Source organism: Oryx dammah, unplaced genomic scaffold, assembly GCF_014754425.2.
Source record: "Oryx dammah isolate SB20612 unplaced genomic scaffold, SCBI_Odam_1.1 HiC_scaffold_1, whole genome shotgun sequence".
In the NCBI taxonomy this organism is placed as follows: Eukaryota; Metazoa; Chordata; class Mammalia; order Artiodactyla; family Bovidae; genus Oryx; species Oryx dammah.
This window is the reverse complement of record NW_024070185.1, coordinates 50,048,234-50,063,812: the sequence shown is the minus strand read 5'-3', so window position 1 is coordinate 50,063,812 and position 15,579 is coordinate 50,048,234. Positions and strand designations below refer to the sequence as shown.

Below are 15,579 nucleotides of genomic sequence, written 5' to 3'. Positions count from 1 at the left end.
AGCATTCCTATGTTGGTGAGCATTGATTTTGGTGATGCTTTGCTTAAAAAAAAAATCAGATGAGAGGCTTAACTATTAATTATTATCTGAAAACTTTCATCTATTTCAAATGTGCTATAACATTTCAACAGCAAAGGAGTTGCTTATGACTTAGCTAGCTGGGGCTTCGTTTTATAAAAGTTCTAGAAAAGTAGGGCTATTAGCATTATTTTAGTTGCTATCTTCGAGAGGTGGTGTTCTCATTTTAATTGCAACTTGGTAAGCTGTTTGGCTAGAATGAAGCCTGGCTCTTTTCTCAATGAGCATTTCTAACTCAGGCTAGGTCCATGAGGACACAAGACTTTCCAGGAAAAAAAAAATCACCCAATATTTACTGGAAAAAAGGGCAATTTTGTAAGTTGGAACCCATGGAATAATATTTTCAAAGCCAAATCTATCTATCTACTTTACAGCCTCCTTGTTTCCTGTGTGAGAAAAAGAAAATAATGAGGCCAGACTTTGTTCCTTTTTCTTCTTTTAATTTTGTTCAGCATTAAAGGAGGGAACTTCATAAACATTGATTGTCATTTACAGAAAACATTCAGAAATCATGTGTGCATTATCCAGGGAATGCTAACAGTATTCAACTAATAATTTACAGGACATAAAATAAGGACAAAAACCTATTACATTCTAAAGTAATATAAAACTCTTTTTTTTAATTGTTAGGGAGTGCTGTTTTATTCTAGTATATTTATAATAAAAAAACTCAATGCTTACTTCCTAAATGACTCAGGCTGCAGTTTTACTCACATACACAGAAATTAGGGCTTACGTATTAAACAAGGAGAGAGAGATCAGAAAACTGTAGATTTTAAAACTACATATGTCACTGGGTTTATTTGTAGTTTGCCTTTTGCCCCTATCAGCCAATAATAATGCATGTAATAATGTAAGTTAAGCTCCAGAAAAATCAAAGCCTCTAGGAGGCATTATTTCTTAAAAAAAAAAAGAATATTATGCTTTTTAGAGTGAATACTTTTATTTTACATAGTCTGGCAATGCAGGTTGTATGCGTTGCTAGCAATGACACGCGTGCTAGTAAGAGATGCAAGCTGCACATTCCAGGTGCAGTGGTGGCTGGTAGGTACAGCCAAGCCCCAAACCACATGGTTTCAACGCTGGAGGACTCAGACCTCTGCTCTCTACTTGACACGTGTGGGCTGGAGCTCAGGTAAAAACATTAAATCTCTGAATGTTGGAAGTACATGAAAATTATTTCTCTCAGTCCTAAAAGCAAGGAATTATTGTCAGGGATTTCAAAAATATTGGAAAGTCTCATTTAAATCTAAATATCTTTTTTTTATTATAAATCAATCATCATAAAATATTAGCCTTTTAAAATTGTGTTTGGGATGCAGGAAAAGCATCAGACTCATCAGACTTGCTCCTGCCTGTGTTGTTACAGCTCATGACACCTTCAACTTTCCTCCCTCTCAGTCTCCCCCCCACCCTCCCCCAGGTTCTTGACAACATTTATTTGGTAAAGGTCAGTTATGGCTTCAGCGAATGAGTGATCTGACCTTAGGTTATTAATACGAAATAAATGTGTACAAAAATATTTTGTTCATCAGAAAGCAAAGTTTGTTTTCCTTAAGCTATTCCGTGCAGAAAGGATATGGACTAAGCCATTTGCTACAAGGAAAGAGGACTTACTCAGGCAACATTTTTTTTTCTTTTTTAAAAAACTTTCCTTTTTCATGTTGTCTGGTTCAGATAGGGTTTACAAGTCTTAGGGAAATCTTAATACAGATTCTTTGGAGCAGATTTAATTGACAGCCCTGTCCCTTTCTCAGCTGTCTTACAAAAGGAAGCATACACTTAACACCAATGACCCATCAAGATGCTTAAACCATTACAACCAGTTTCTGAGAAGTACGTAACACGCAGAAAGGAAGCAAGTACATATTCGCTCTGTGTTGGTTTTTCCCCCTCTAAAAAATCATTACAAAGTCTTATGCTTAAACAGAGACATAGAAAAATCAGTGTATTCACTGTCTCGGGTTATTTACAGCAAAAATTACAGAGACAGCATACATCATATTAGACCTTCCACAAGCATATATTAAAAGTAATTACATCTGAAAAAATATTTTTATTTTCCTCTACATTTCTACAATACATACTCAATTTTCTATAGGTGTAGTTTTCATTCCTGTGTGTGTGTGTGTGTGTGTGTGTGTGTGTGTGTGTGTGTGAATCAGATGAAGCAGACGGTACCGTGCTTGGGGGTGTGGTCCGGAGCTTCTCTGACATACCTAGTGTGTGTCTGTGTTCAGTCATGACCCAGGCAGGTATATGGCCTCCATCAGCCACTGCCTGAAGAGTATGGTTTAGCAGAAGGATCACGCTGCCCAGTGAGGGTGCACATCCCCTGCGCTTCCCCCAACTGGGTTTATTCAATCGCAGTAAACTTGTGCTTTATTTTTGGCCGTAAGAACAATCACTGAGCTGCTCTGTCTGCTCCACTGGAGGTCGTGCTTACAGTCATGCAGGAGGCAAAGATTACTATGGCCAATTCGCTTCGGAGGAATTTCAACAGCTAAGGAAAAAAGTGCACAAACAGACAACCCCTATTCGCTGCAAAAAAATCCATGGTCCCTCACTTCAGAACAATGGAGGACTACGTTATTGTGACTGTGGAATAAATTCTTTAGACACAACCAAGGGAAAAATAAGAACTTGCAGATTATGAAACCGCACATTTAAAGAAACACACCAAGACTCAAAAGCATAAAAATTGTGCATTGGACTTTCAGAAACAGAAAGTGGCAAGAAATCTAATCACCTGACTCTATGAAGCTGAAAGTTTGGGCAAAACAGTGTCTTTTATAAGCCATCATGAAATTATTTTCATTTTCAGATTTGTCATTTGTAAAGCTGACCTCTTACTATATCCTCTAGTCAAATATGGAAACCAAATTAAGTGTCAGAAGAGCAAGACCTCTTGCCCCTGAACCCCTGACTCTAATGTCACCCAGAGTTGTATCTGGTCAGACTTGCTCCAGTCAGATAGGCCCCAAGATTGGATTTCCAGGGGCTGTGACCACCTTCTGCCCCGAGACATGTTTGTTTGGTCTGCACTAAGCCTTGAATCAACTGACATTTACGACTCAAGAGATTGCATAAGATTTAGAAACTTTAGCAATATTTCAGCTTTAGCTGACTCGTGGATGCCCCTTTTCACTGGGGCATTTCCTTGCTAGCTTCCCACCAGACTGCTTCACTCATTTGCATCAACTCCCTGGCCCTCTTAGACTGTTGAATTTTTAAACTTAGCTTTAAACAAACATGTTTCTCTGGTCCTGAGATACTCCCCTACCAACAACCCCAAAAGGATGCCAACTCTTGTCTAAAGACACACGTGGCTGCCCATATCAGATTGCTGTTTGGATTAGCAGTTGGGAACAGAAAATCAAATACCATTTCATCTAAAGCAGATGGTGGGACTTCCGCTCTCGTTAGAGGGGACTCTGTGCAAACCGTCACTACAGATGCACACTTTCAAGTTATTGCTGTTCTCTTAAACGGTGGTTCTGTCAGGGCACAGATGCCCTTGTCTGAACTTACTGCTACTTGTAGTACCATCAAGAGAGAAAGGAATCAGGAAAATGTTATTTCTTCTAATTTCCAATAGCAGTAGAATTTTTCCTTGCTTCTATGATAAAGGGAAACAGAATATAGAACAAAACTGACATAATTTGCATCTGATTGATGGCTTTGAAAAAAGCTGTTAAGTTGTGTCCTTGGGACATAAGAATTGCTTTTGCAGTCAAGTCTGGTACACATGGGACTGGAGAGAGTGAGCGTGAATTGACTATGCATGTGCAAGGTTTTCTACAAGCAGTTTAGCTTGACTTCTGGGAAGTTGTGTGTGGAGCAGGCAGCTGTGATAGGACATGAACTAATGCCTCCTGGAACCTACTGTTAATATCCAGAGTCTCTTAGATTCAATCAAAGAAATCTGATTACCTAAGAGACCTCTGTATTGTCTGTTTTTACCTACCCAGTGGTTCAGAGTCCTGAAGACACTTTTAAAACAGGGGAAATCCAGAAAGGGTATGTTTGTCAACTACATCTCCACCCTCAGTTTTCAATCTTTGGGGGGTAAAAGAGCTGCAGAAAAAGGAATACAAAGAGGACCAGAGTCACAGACAGTTGGGCTTGAGATGAGATGTTAGGCCAGATGTGGAATTCCTTATTCTCCTATGTTCTCTCCAAAACTTGCCTTTCTTTTCACAGACCACAAGTCGCCGCCCTTGTCAAGTGGTAGGACTTATATAGGAAGCCTGGGTTCTCTGGGAGATACATATTCCTATAAACGGGGCAACTGGATCATTTGACTCTTAGGAGATTTTAGAAAATGAAGCTAAGTTGTTACTCATGAGCAATTTTTCAGCAAGTCCAAACATAGACGTAAATTCAGCTTACAGCATGAAGTTACCCCTCATTGGTCTGAAAGCCTTGTCAGAGTGGTTCTCTCGCTGGCATATTTAATTTGTGCCGTTTACATTTTGTTGTCATTTTCCTGTTTGTCCCCCTCCTTCTTGGTGTACCTTTTTTTTTTAAAAAACAAAACAAAACAAAACATCCCTGAGTGGATACAGTGCAACATCTGCATCAAGCAGTGATTGTCATTTACGAAGCATGACGTGGAAAGTACAGATCCTGGGTCCTTTCTTCCAGTGCCCACCTTATTATGAATGTGTTGCAAACACTTGTGAGTCTTCATGGGGAAGGGACAAAGGTTGCATGTGGTCAAGAAAGTTGTTAACCAAAATTTCAAAATACCTCCAGAGGTAGTCACAGGAGACATTCAAAGGGCAGCTTTTAAAGGTACTTTGTTACCACTGAACACATGACTTGGCTGTCTTTCAAGGGACAGATTTGGCGACTGTGGCAAAAATTGGAAATCTCTTTTCTCAACTGCAAGGGGCTGATCGCGTACTGGTTTCCACTGTTTTGTTCTGGTTCAGTTGTTAGCTGTTTCCTGTCCCCTAGCTTCAAAAGGTTCATGCCGTCCCAGTGAAATGATTGCACCAGTGGAAACAACACAAATTCAAATCCAGGACCTCCTGAGGCAGTGTGGGGAACAATCTTTTTCCTACATCACCCATGGGACAAGGGAGGGAAAATTCTCAGCCACTTCATCAATTGAGTCAATTTAAATCCTCTAAGGTAAATTGGAGGAAACAAATGGTTCCCTTTGCAACTGAGCAGGAATTACAGGCTGACAATAGGAAACACTAGTCCAACTGAACAATGAAAGCAAAGTTTGACATAAGTTCAAAGCTCAAAGGGAAACGCCAAGTAGACACATTAAGCATTGCCTATCACAAGCCAATCATAAAACATACATTGCATTTGGAAACAGCTTGGTTTAATTGAGTGCCTTCCATTACCCTGTTTTCCTAGCAATCAGTAAAGTAATCTTTCCATTAGAAGGAAATATGACTCTTGGAATTAATTCTTTATACAAAGAGCTAACAGGAGTGACATTTACACCAAAAAGAATTGAGTCCCTGTAGCAGCATAATAAGCAGTCTACAGCTGTCTTCTCAGACACTGAAGGTAATTTGGTTCAGTGTAGTTAAATTAATTGAATATAACAGTAGTTGAGAAAGGGATTCATTATTTTAAAGCCTTTTTTTCTCCATTGGTTTGGAATTCATCAATCATGAGGTGGGAAAATGCTCTGTTTTCTAAAAGACAAGATGAACACTACTGTTTGATCATCAGTGAGCAGTGCCGTGGCATCATGGAGACGACTGTCAACCATCCAGCTTCAGGAGAGCATAAGATTAAAAAAAATCAGTTTCCACTGATGGAAACTTCACAAAGCAGGTGTGCATTTGTGTGTGTGTGTGTGTGTCTGTGTGTGTATTAGACAAGATAAGGGCAGGTCTTCATGAGTTGATGGCCAGGCTACACTTACAGACCATAATTTTCCCTGTCTTATACACAAAGCTCCTCTCTAGATCCCTTTTAAAAACTCTCGTTTGGGACCAAATGAGACTAAAGGCACAAGGCCTCCAGAACACAGGCAGAACAAGCTCCTTGGAATTTATGTTTTTCTGGTGATCACTTTGATTGGAGGGCAAGTGGAGAAGTGAGATCTTGTATTAGGAAATCGAAGTTGTCTAATCCTGATCTCAACTCTGGCATTCTGTACTTTTAAAACTTGCTAAAAGAATAACCCCAGGGTAGATGGATGATGCAGTTTCAAACGGCACCAGAAATAGTTTTGGCTTTGGGGGTGCATTCATTCTGTAGAATAACACAGATCTTTTTATTCTAATCTATCAAGGTTTTACTATATTTTTATAATATGGCATTTTGGAGTTTAAAAAATTAGAGGTCCCAGACTAAAAGAACATAGAAAATCCTGCCTCCCCCTTTATTTATTGCTCCTTTTTTTCTAACAAACTTATTAAAGAGAATGAACATAAAGAACTACTTCTTTGCTTTGTATATTCTCTTTCTACTTCTTTGCAAAAGAGATAAAAATGTTTACATGAAATGGTATAAGGACCCTGGGTTCTGATTTACTCTTTTACTCCAGTTTTTTTTAGAAAAAATTGCTGGTGGTCATAATCTACCGACTGTATTTCTCTGTTGATACAATAAGCACCAAAATCAAGTTTCTCTCACAACTTGAAATTCAAAGAAAAAAAGGTGGTTTTTGTGTCCTGATGAAAAATAGGAAATATCTGTTGTTTGGTCAAAAGGCCCTGGACTCCACAATGTTTTCTGTGGCCTAATTCTTAAAACAGGAAAATGGCTCCAAATAGTTAATTTTTTTTTTCAATATGTACCATTTTGACAAGGCTTTGATGTCATTGATCGAAACAGAGTTTTTCTACAGAGGTCATGCGTTATATTTATTCCTTTATCAACTTATTTCTGAATTGATACCATTCTGCTATTAACTGCAGATGAAAACTCTGGCTGAAAAAACAAAATCCTGATTGTCTAACATAAAGGTAACATATAACACAGAAGGTAAATAACGTAAGAGCGCCTGACTGAACCTCCTTTGCTAGTAGGTATGATATTTTAAGCCACAGTGCATGTGTGTGTATAAGTAATAGTCATATATAATATTCTCAGATATTATATACTTATCACATACCTGCACAGTGCTTTCCAAGACAGCTACAAATTTATACATGCATCGCCTATCTAAAAACATAGAAATCAGTAAGCCTATTAAGTGGAATTTTCTTAAATTATATTTGAACAATCAACAGGAAAAGTAATCATGTAAAGTACTGCTCTGTTCTTGTATATATCTACAATAAAATTCTATAAACAGTTGTTTCCCCAAACATACCTGAATAAAATTAAAAAAAGATAACACCCAGTGTCCTATATTTGTATATTTATGGTCATTTCAAAAACAAACAAACAAATAAAAGAGCCCCACTCAGGTGCATATTTACATTCTTCAAACTGTAGCGGTGAAAAATAATTCTATTAAGTGCAGGACATTCCTAATGTTGCAGTAGTGACATTTTCCTTAAGTCTTCATGAACACATTGCTTTTGTCTTAATGGTGATGCATTCCACGACTATGAGACAGTTCGCTTGTCGCCTTCATTTGCAGACGGTGGCACAGTCAGGATTAAAGAGCTCCTTGTATAACGGAGGAAAGAGTGTATTCACTATGTCTGGATGCGATTGCTTAAATACCTGCAGCTTCTCCCCGTGCAAGTTGCAAACTGCTGTGATGGTTGGTATCTTGGCTATTAGCTGCAGAGTGGAGAGACAGGGAAGGAGACAAAGAGGGAAGCTCATTAGTGCTCTGTCTCCTGAATCAGTGTCCTCCCTGGCCCCAGATGAAGGGAACCGACTTTGGAAAAAGATGTTCAAAAAGAAAGAAGGCTCACTTTCAGCTTCTCCTTTAGAACAAAACAAAACAAAACAAAACACCTTCCTCCCCCACTCTCTAAAGAGAAAATAAAGAGCAGGAAAGAAAGCAGGACCAAGCTTCCTAGTTCATTGTTCTTATAGAAAGTATGTATGGAAGGGAGTTTAGTCTAATCATTAGGAGGAGGTGCTGGCTGGCAGGCTGACTAAGTTGGAATCCTGGTTCTAAAGTAGCTAAATGGCTATATGTCTGTGACACCCTCTATGTCTCAGTTTTCTCATTTGTAAAATGGACTTACTTGTGGCATCTATTTCATTGAGTTGTTGTATAAACCAAGTGATGAAATTAATATGAAAGTGCTAAGAATACTGTAGGCATGAAACACAATTAGCTAATATCCTTATCTACCATTTCCCATAGATTTATAACATGAATACCATTTTCCATAGATTTTTATAACATGAATATCAGATTTTTCGTTTTGGAAGATGACAGTGTTAGAAAGGTATAACATCAATCATATGAGGTGTAATTCACAATGGTCTGGACTGCTCTGCTGTCCAGGTCACTAGCTTGCCACTATCTCTCTAATCCTTTCCCACTTTAATGCATAAAATGAAACCTATATTTAATTAAGGGAGAATTTGGGAGGTCACTGGCACTCAGCTTCCTTGGGGAGGTGTTTTAAAAAGTCATGCGAGAACATCCACTTATTATTATTTTTTTTTGAGAACATCCACTTATAAGTGTTAGGTTTTGATATGTTAGTATCATGTAAGATATAATTTTTTAAATTTAAATACCTAGAAGACAGTGTTTTAATAATTTAAAATACTCACAGTTTGTTTAATGCTATATATGTCATCAGGTTCTGGACAATTCTAGCTTTTAACACACTTATAATTCTGAAACACTTAGAATCCATCATTTAGTGTCAAAATTGCCTAAAACCAAGTATCATTGTGATCAGATTACTGTGGGAATAAGAAATACTCTCATATAGATAATACTTTTACAAAAGATAAGCTTGATAGTTCATATAGTTGACCAAAGGTACACTTGAAAGCAATGATGAAATAAAATAAACCCATCTAATCACCAATTAGGCTCACTGCTCTCCCTACTCTATTCAATAATAAGAAATCATTTCAGCCTTTGAAGTAAAGGAGGAAATAGATAATTAGTTACTTTGTGACTTTTCAAAATCAGAAATTTCCACTCTTTCATTAACTTTCCTTTTAACAACTAATGACTATATAACCACACTATGAGTCATTTAAAAATAGCACCAGGATTAGAGCTGTTGACATATTCATTAAAGGGATCTAGAACACACAAAGGAGTCTGGGGTTCAGAATTTTCAGTTCACTGCTATTTAATCACAGGGATAGAAATGAAAAAAAAAAACTGTAGAATCTTTACAGAATGGATGTTAAGTTTTAGACTAAGAATCAGGACTTTTCAACATTGTGAGGTACTTAAACTGGTGGCAGACACTTCTACTAGACACCAGAATTCACAAAACAGTAGTGTTATTGCTTATAACCTATGTGGGAAGACAGATGACTATGACCACACAGTCAATAGCAGACTGAAAAACTGTGGCGAGTGCCATGGAGGAACGATGCTAGGATGAGTGGTACATAATAGGATGCTCTGACTTCCTTAAGGCAGGCACTTCTGAGAAAGGACCATTTAAGCTGGGCTCTGAAGGGAGAGAGAGCTAACCAGATGCTGGGGCTCGGGGGTACATAATATGTTCCAGGATCATAGGCGGTATTAGAACTAAAAGTTCAGTGTCCCTGGAGCAGTGGGTGAGAATGTTCAAGGATAAAGCTGGGGAGCCTGCATAGTCAGGTTATGCTAGGTCTCACGGTCTCTTTAAGAAAGATGATCAGAATCCCATTCTGAAAGATTTGATTTGAATCCTGGTGGAAAGCAGTGTCTTTTCTATATTTTCGTAGGTAAAGAGTGTACAAATGTCCACTAACTAGAGTCCCTTGGGAAATTATTCAAGCTTTCTTAACCAGCTGGTTCACACAGAAGGAGACTGTAACAATTTCGGAAAACTTCTTGCACATTACAATTCTCCCTGAAATAGCTACTGAATGCAGAGGCTTTGAAAGCTTTCTATAATCATCTGCAGTTGAACTGATGGTGTGCAGAGTTCCTAAAACACCCAGATGCAACTCTGTAATGCTTGTCAATCTTTGGTGTACACAAGAATTGCTGGGGTGCTTCCTAAAAATGCAGATTACTGCAATCCACTTGTAGGGATTCTGTTTCATGAAACCTAGATGTGGAGCTCAGATTTCATGTTTGAAATACATATCCTGAGGATACTGGTGCACTGGGTCCATAGAATAGACTTTGAGAAGAACTGTTAAGAGATTCAAATCTTATAAATTTACAGCTGTTTTTTAAAAAGTGACAGACAAATTCTTTATCATATAAGAAATAGTCCTGGTAACTGAGTGTCAAGTTAGCTTCTTTTCTGGAGGCTGATAAGAAATGATCATATCTAGAGAGGGAAGGTTTCATTTGCTTGGTTCTATTAGTTTGGTGAGAGACAAGTAATGAAATTTCTTGAGTTCCCTATGAAACACAAATACTACATAAAGAGGATTAGTCTAGTGATAAAAATATGGGCTTTCAATGAGCCTGCATTTGAATCCCTGACTTGCTCTTTACAGTTGTATGAGCTTGGACAAGTCACTTAACCTATCAGCTTCCTTATCTGTCAGATGACAATTATGACAGTCCCTACCTCAGAGAGTTGTTGTGAGGGTTAAGTGAGTCAATACAAGCCATCTATGACAGTAATGCTTCCCTCAAGGAGAGAAATAGTCAAGGTCATGTTTGTTCAGCCAAATAACACGGAGGACAAGAAACCAGCTTAGCCCCTAAACAAGCAACCAAAATCGATTCTCTATTTATTGTCTGTTTGCTTCCTAGATGGCTCAGCAGTAAAGAATCTATCTGCAATACAGGAGACACAGGAGATGCAGGTTTGATCCCTGGGTCAGGAAGATCCCCTGGAGGAGGAAATGGCAACTCACTCCAGCATTCTTGCCAGGATAATCCCACAGACAGAGGAGCCTGGTGGGCTATAGTCCATGGGGATGCAAAGAGTCGGGCATGACAGGTGACTGAGAACACACACACATATTGTGTGTTGAGGTTTCCCCAGGAGGCTCAGTAGTTAAGAATCCTCCTGCCGATGCAGAAGATACAGGAGAAGTGGGTTCAAACCCTGGGTTGAGAAGATATTACTCAGCTGGGAAACTCAGCTGTACTGCAACTGGAAAACCCCCATGTCAAAAGGAGCTCAGAGAAGCCTCAGCAGTAGTTGAAGGCTCAACAACTTTTTAAATAGCTGGGGTGGTGATCTAGAAGCACTTGGAGATGGAAGGGGTAGTTGATTTCAAATCATCATGAGATTTCATCATGTTTAAATAATCCCCATGGCAGGAGTAGACAGAGGGTCTAGAAAAAGTCATTTTCACACTCATTTACTCATCTCACTCTCTTATGATAAACATTTCTTGTAAGAAAGAAGCTTTAGCTTATACCTACAGGGGCCTATAAGAAGAAAAATAGCTGCTTGAGAATAGATAATAATCCTATGCTTCTTTCCAGAGGGTGGTTTTATGAGAAAACCCATAATTTTATAATTGGCACATTTGATGTTGAAAAAATGGAACATGCAAAGGTGAACACTAGAGATCATGTGAGCTTTTAGGCCATCATGATGCCTTCCTACATGAAGCAGGAAGTCAACAATGGCTTGATTAAAGCAGAAGAAACCACAGAAGCACTGATAAAGGCAGGAAATATACAGTGAGGCTACCATCCATTCGTCTTCTCCATTCACTCTTTTTGGAATTTTTGTTTAGCTAAATCAAGATATTTGGCCTAGACTTCCAGCACTGAATTTGAGGTATCTGTTCAGGGCACAGCCCTCTTCCACCATCCTTACTCCATCCTGACATCCATGCTGTATGGGATGTTTTCTCTACTCTGGGAATGGCTGACTAAAGTGGAAGTGGACACTTGCTTCAGCTAGGATTGGAATCTGGAATCAGACAGAGAGCCAGCGAATTACTTTCTAAATGTACTTTCTAAATTACTTTCTAGTGACCTAAGGAGCTAAGAGCTAGCCCTATTTCACCAAGACCAAGGAAGCAGAGAAAACTGGTATTCAGAGAGGGAGAAGAAAAAAGCAGATACCTAAAGAGAGAGAAACTTGTGGGATTAAGAATTCTGAAGTCTTCCCAATTTCTTGTCCCAGCATTTCCTGAATGAGGGCTAGATTTCTGACCTTAGGTTCCATGAGATTTCTCTCCATTAGTTTTATTATTTTCTTCTTGCTTTTCCTAGCAGGAGTTGGTTCTTGTTCCTTGTAACTCAAGAGTCCTAACCAATACATCAACTTGCAACTTCATAAGTGGGGAGTAACATCAAAACCTCTCTTCTGGAACTTCGCTGGTGGTCCAGTGGTTTAAGGCTCAGAGCTTCCATGGAAGGGGGCACAGGTTCCATCCTTGGTCAGGGAACTAAGATACTGAATGTCTTGTGGAATAGCCAGAAAACAAACAAACAAAGAACACCTCTCTTCTTCTTATAGACTATTAGTCTGACAGACAATCCCTAACATTTCTGGGTGTGGGACCTATAGTGTATGCCAGCAAACTATAAATGACTAACATGAGTTGAAATAATCTGATCTCTCTCAGGGATTCCTCAAGGAAACCACTCACGGGCCAAGACTCTGTATTATTTTTTGCTCCCTCCCCTGCCTCTGGCACACAATACGCACTCATTATACATGTAGGTTGAAGTAGAAAACTATTCCCTAAGAAAGCTATTTCTTGAGAATTGACTTGGAATTAGAAATCTTGGATGATCTGTTGAACTGTTTTCTGTAATCTTGCCTCTTCTTGCATTATTTTACAGGGTATATCCTACTTGGCGAAACCTGAGCAGGGCTTCTGGGGTGCCTGGTCTTAACCTGGGCAGCGGTTACACTGGTATGTTAACTGCGTGATGATTCATTGAGCTGAACACTAACAAGTTAAGAACTTTCTGCTCATATGTTGTAGTTTAAGAAAGTACAGAAAAAGTAAATATAAAACAAATTCCTAACTAAATACGAAAGAGTACGGGGAGGCTCAGACCACGAGGCCACATCATCTGAGCAGGGACTCAAGTGGTGACTGGACAGACTGTGCTGTTCAAGATTAAACCGATGAATCCCAGGCCCACCTGCTAGGAATTCTAATGTGACATCTAGTGTCCTGCACAAAGAATAAGCAGGCTTCAGGCGTAAACATCCCATTATTAATCATGACATAGTCTCTTTTGATCTTACTGAGACAGCAATGAAAATAATTGTAAATGATCCTTGGCAGTTCTCACTGATCTCTCAATCAGTGTTTGCTTGCTCCATAGACCCTATCTATGAGTCAGCACAGCTGTTTTTTTTTTTTTTTCCTAAATCTGTATCCTAATAGTGCTTACTAAAGTGAGAGTGACTAGGAGTGATTTCTTTCAGATAAAAATCTCAATTATTAACACTGTAAAGTAGGGCTGTGTAAACCTTCCCTCATATAAGCTTTAATTTAGAAACTTGCTACTGCTACATTAGAAAAATTCCCCTTTCTGTGTTGGATAGTTTTGTTGTTCTGCCAGAAACAGAAAGCCTGATAGGAATGCTGACCCCTGGATGTGGGGTTTATAAACAGTGTATGCTTTGGGACTAGAATATCACCCTAAATTCAGTATGATGGTGCATAGAGTACTCATTTGAATCTGTAAGACCTGGATAAATCTATTTATTCACTTACTGTAGTGGCAGAACATCTAAAGAGTCCTTAAAACTACTGCACAGGACTGAATACTGGGAGGCAAAAGAAGATGTTAGAAGGAACCTTTGTTTTTCTCTTCTAGAGTCAAAGAATGTTATACTAAAGGGACCTTAACGATCATCCAGTCCAACCTCCTTATTTAGGAGACAAAAAAAAAAGTGAAGCCCAGAGAACAGATGGGCTGCCTCCCCTAGTCATATGGGGCTTAAAAATATATGTGTATATATGCATATACATATATACATACATATACATATATATACATAGTAAGTGATAGTCACTCAGTCATGTCCGACTCTTTGTGACCCATGGACTGTGGCCCTCCAGGCTCTGTCCATGGAATTCTCCAAGAATACTGGAGTGGGTACCTATTCCCCTCTCTAGGGGATCTTCCTGAACCAGCAGTCAGATTCTCTACTGTCTGAGCCACCAGAGAAGCCCATATATGTATATACATGTTTAGTTGCTCAGTGGTATCTGACTCTTTGTGACTCCATGGACTGTGGCCTGCCAGGCTCCTCTGTTTATGGGATTTTCCAGACAAGAATACTGGAGTGGGTTGACATGTCCATGTTCTCCATGTATTTCTTTTGTGAGCTGTAGTGAGAGTGACCAGTGTTATCTCATTTCCTCACTTCTCCAATCCTGGATCCAGCCAAATCTAACTATTATTCATAGTCTGCATACAGCGTATACTTTCTTATATATATATCATTGTCCCCATCACTTGGAATGCCATACTTCACCTCCTTAAACCTCTAACTTCCATCCTTTGAAACAGTATGCATTCATCAACGATTAGTTCAAATATACCCATTTCTTGGATAAAACATTACCCTGCGGGAAAAAAGTTTCTTCTGTCCACAGCAGCTACAACAACAGCATTTACATATTGGTTATGAATCATGTATCATGCTTATATTTGATCTCATTCAGTCCTCAAAATAACCATATGACATCAATGCTATCTTTAATCACATTTTACAAATAAGAAAACCGAGACACAGAGGTTGTCACTTGTGCGGAATAACTAAGCTAGTTGGCTGATGGTTCATTATATATATGATACATATTATCATTATGATCATGAAAAGAGGAAACTAGGTTATTTATTTTTATCCCAAACAAACAAAAAAATAAACAAACTGATTAACACACAGGGGTTGAGAACTTTTAGTTAATGGATTAAAATTCCTGAATTTAAAATCCTCTCCAGGTCCAAGTTTGGTCAAAAGTATAAGGCATTGCTACTTGAACTTTAATTTCAGGAAGTGGGCATGCAGAAAGTGTTTTGGAGACAGTTTGTTCAAGATGAAATCTAATAACTATGTCTGAACCCTGCACCTCACTTGAAGCCGGCTACACCTGTTCAGAGTCAAACTGGCTGGCAGTATTAACAGTCTTTGTCTTTTGCACAGAGGCAGATCCACCCCACTCACTGAGACTATAACCCTAACCCTGGACTTGAATACAGCAGTTGCATATGTGTAGTTCTCCGGAGATAAGCCTCATACTGTGTGCCCAATTGCCCAGAGGGGTCACTCGTTTAGGGGTGTCATGGAGGCAAAAGAGCTCCATGGCTATGAAGGGGAAAGAAAAAATTTCTGAAAATATGAAAAGTATCTGTGGTATGGTGGAATAGTTCTCCCTGGATTTAAATAAAGCTGTTTATTTCTTTTGGAGAGCGTGGGTTTGACGAGCGGGTGTCCCTGTATGTCAATGGCGCCATTGTCCTTAGAGTATGAAGGCAGTCAGGAACTCAAGAGACTTGCCTGTGCCTTCCCTTTCCCCAACACACTTGAC

At 39.0% G+C, this 15,579-nt stretch overlaps 1 protein-coding gene across 1 annotated transcript in view; it reads right to left on the bottom strand.

Moving 5' to 3' along the window:
- Positions 1-1,606: 1,606 nt before the first annotated feature.
- Positions 1,607-15,579, bottom strand: part of RORB (RAR related orphan receptor B) — a 54,581-nt gene continuing 40,608 nt past the window's right edge. The window contains exon 9 of the mRNA XM_040242392.1: positions 1,607-7,791. Within this exon, the coding sequence (XP_040098326.1) occupies positions 7,636-7,791 (156 nt within the window). The 3' untranslated portion in view covers positions 1,607-7,635. The remainder of the gene's footprint in view (positions 7,792-15,579) is intronic.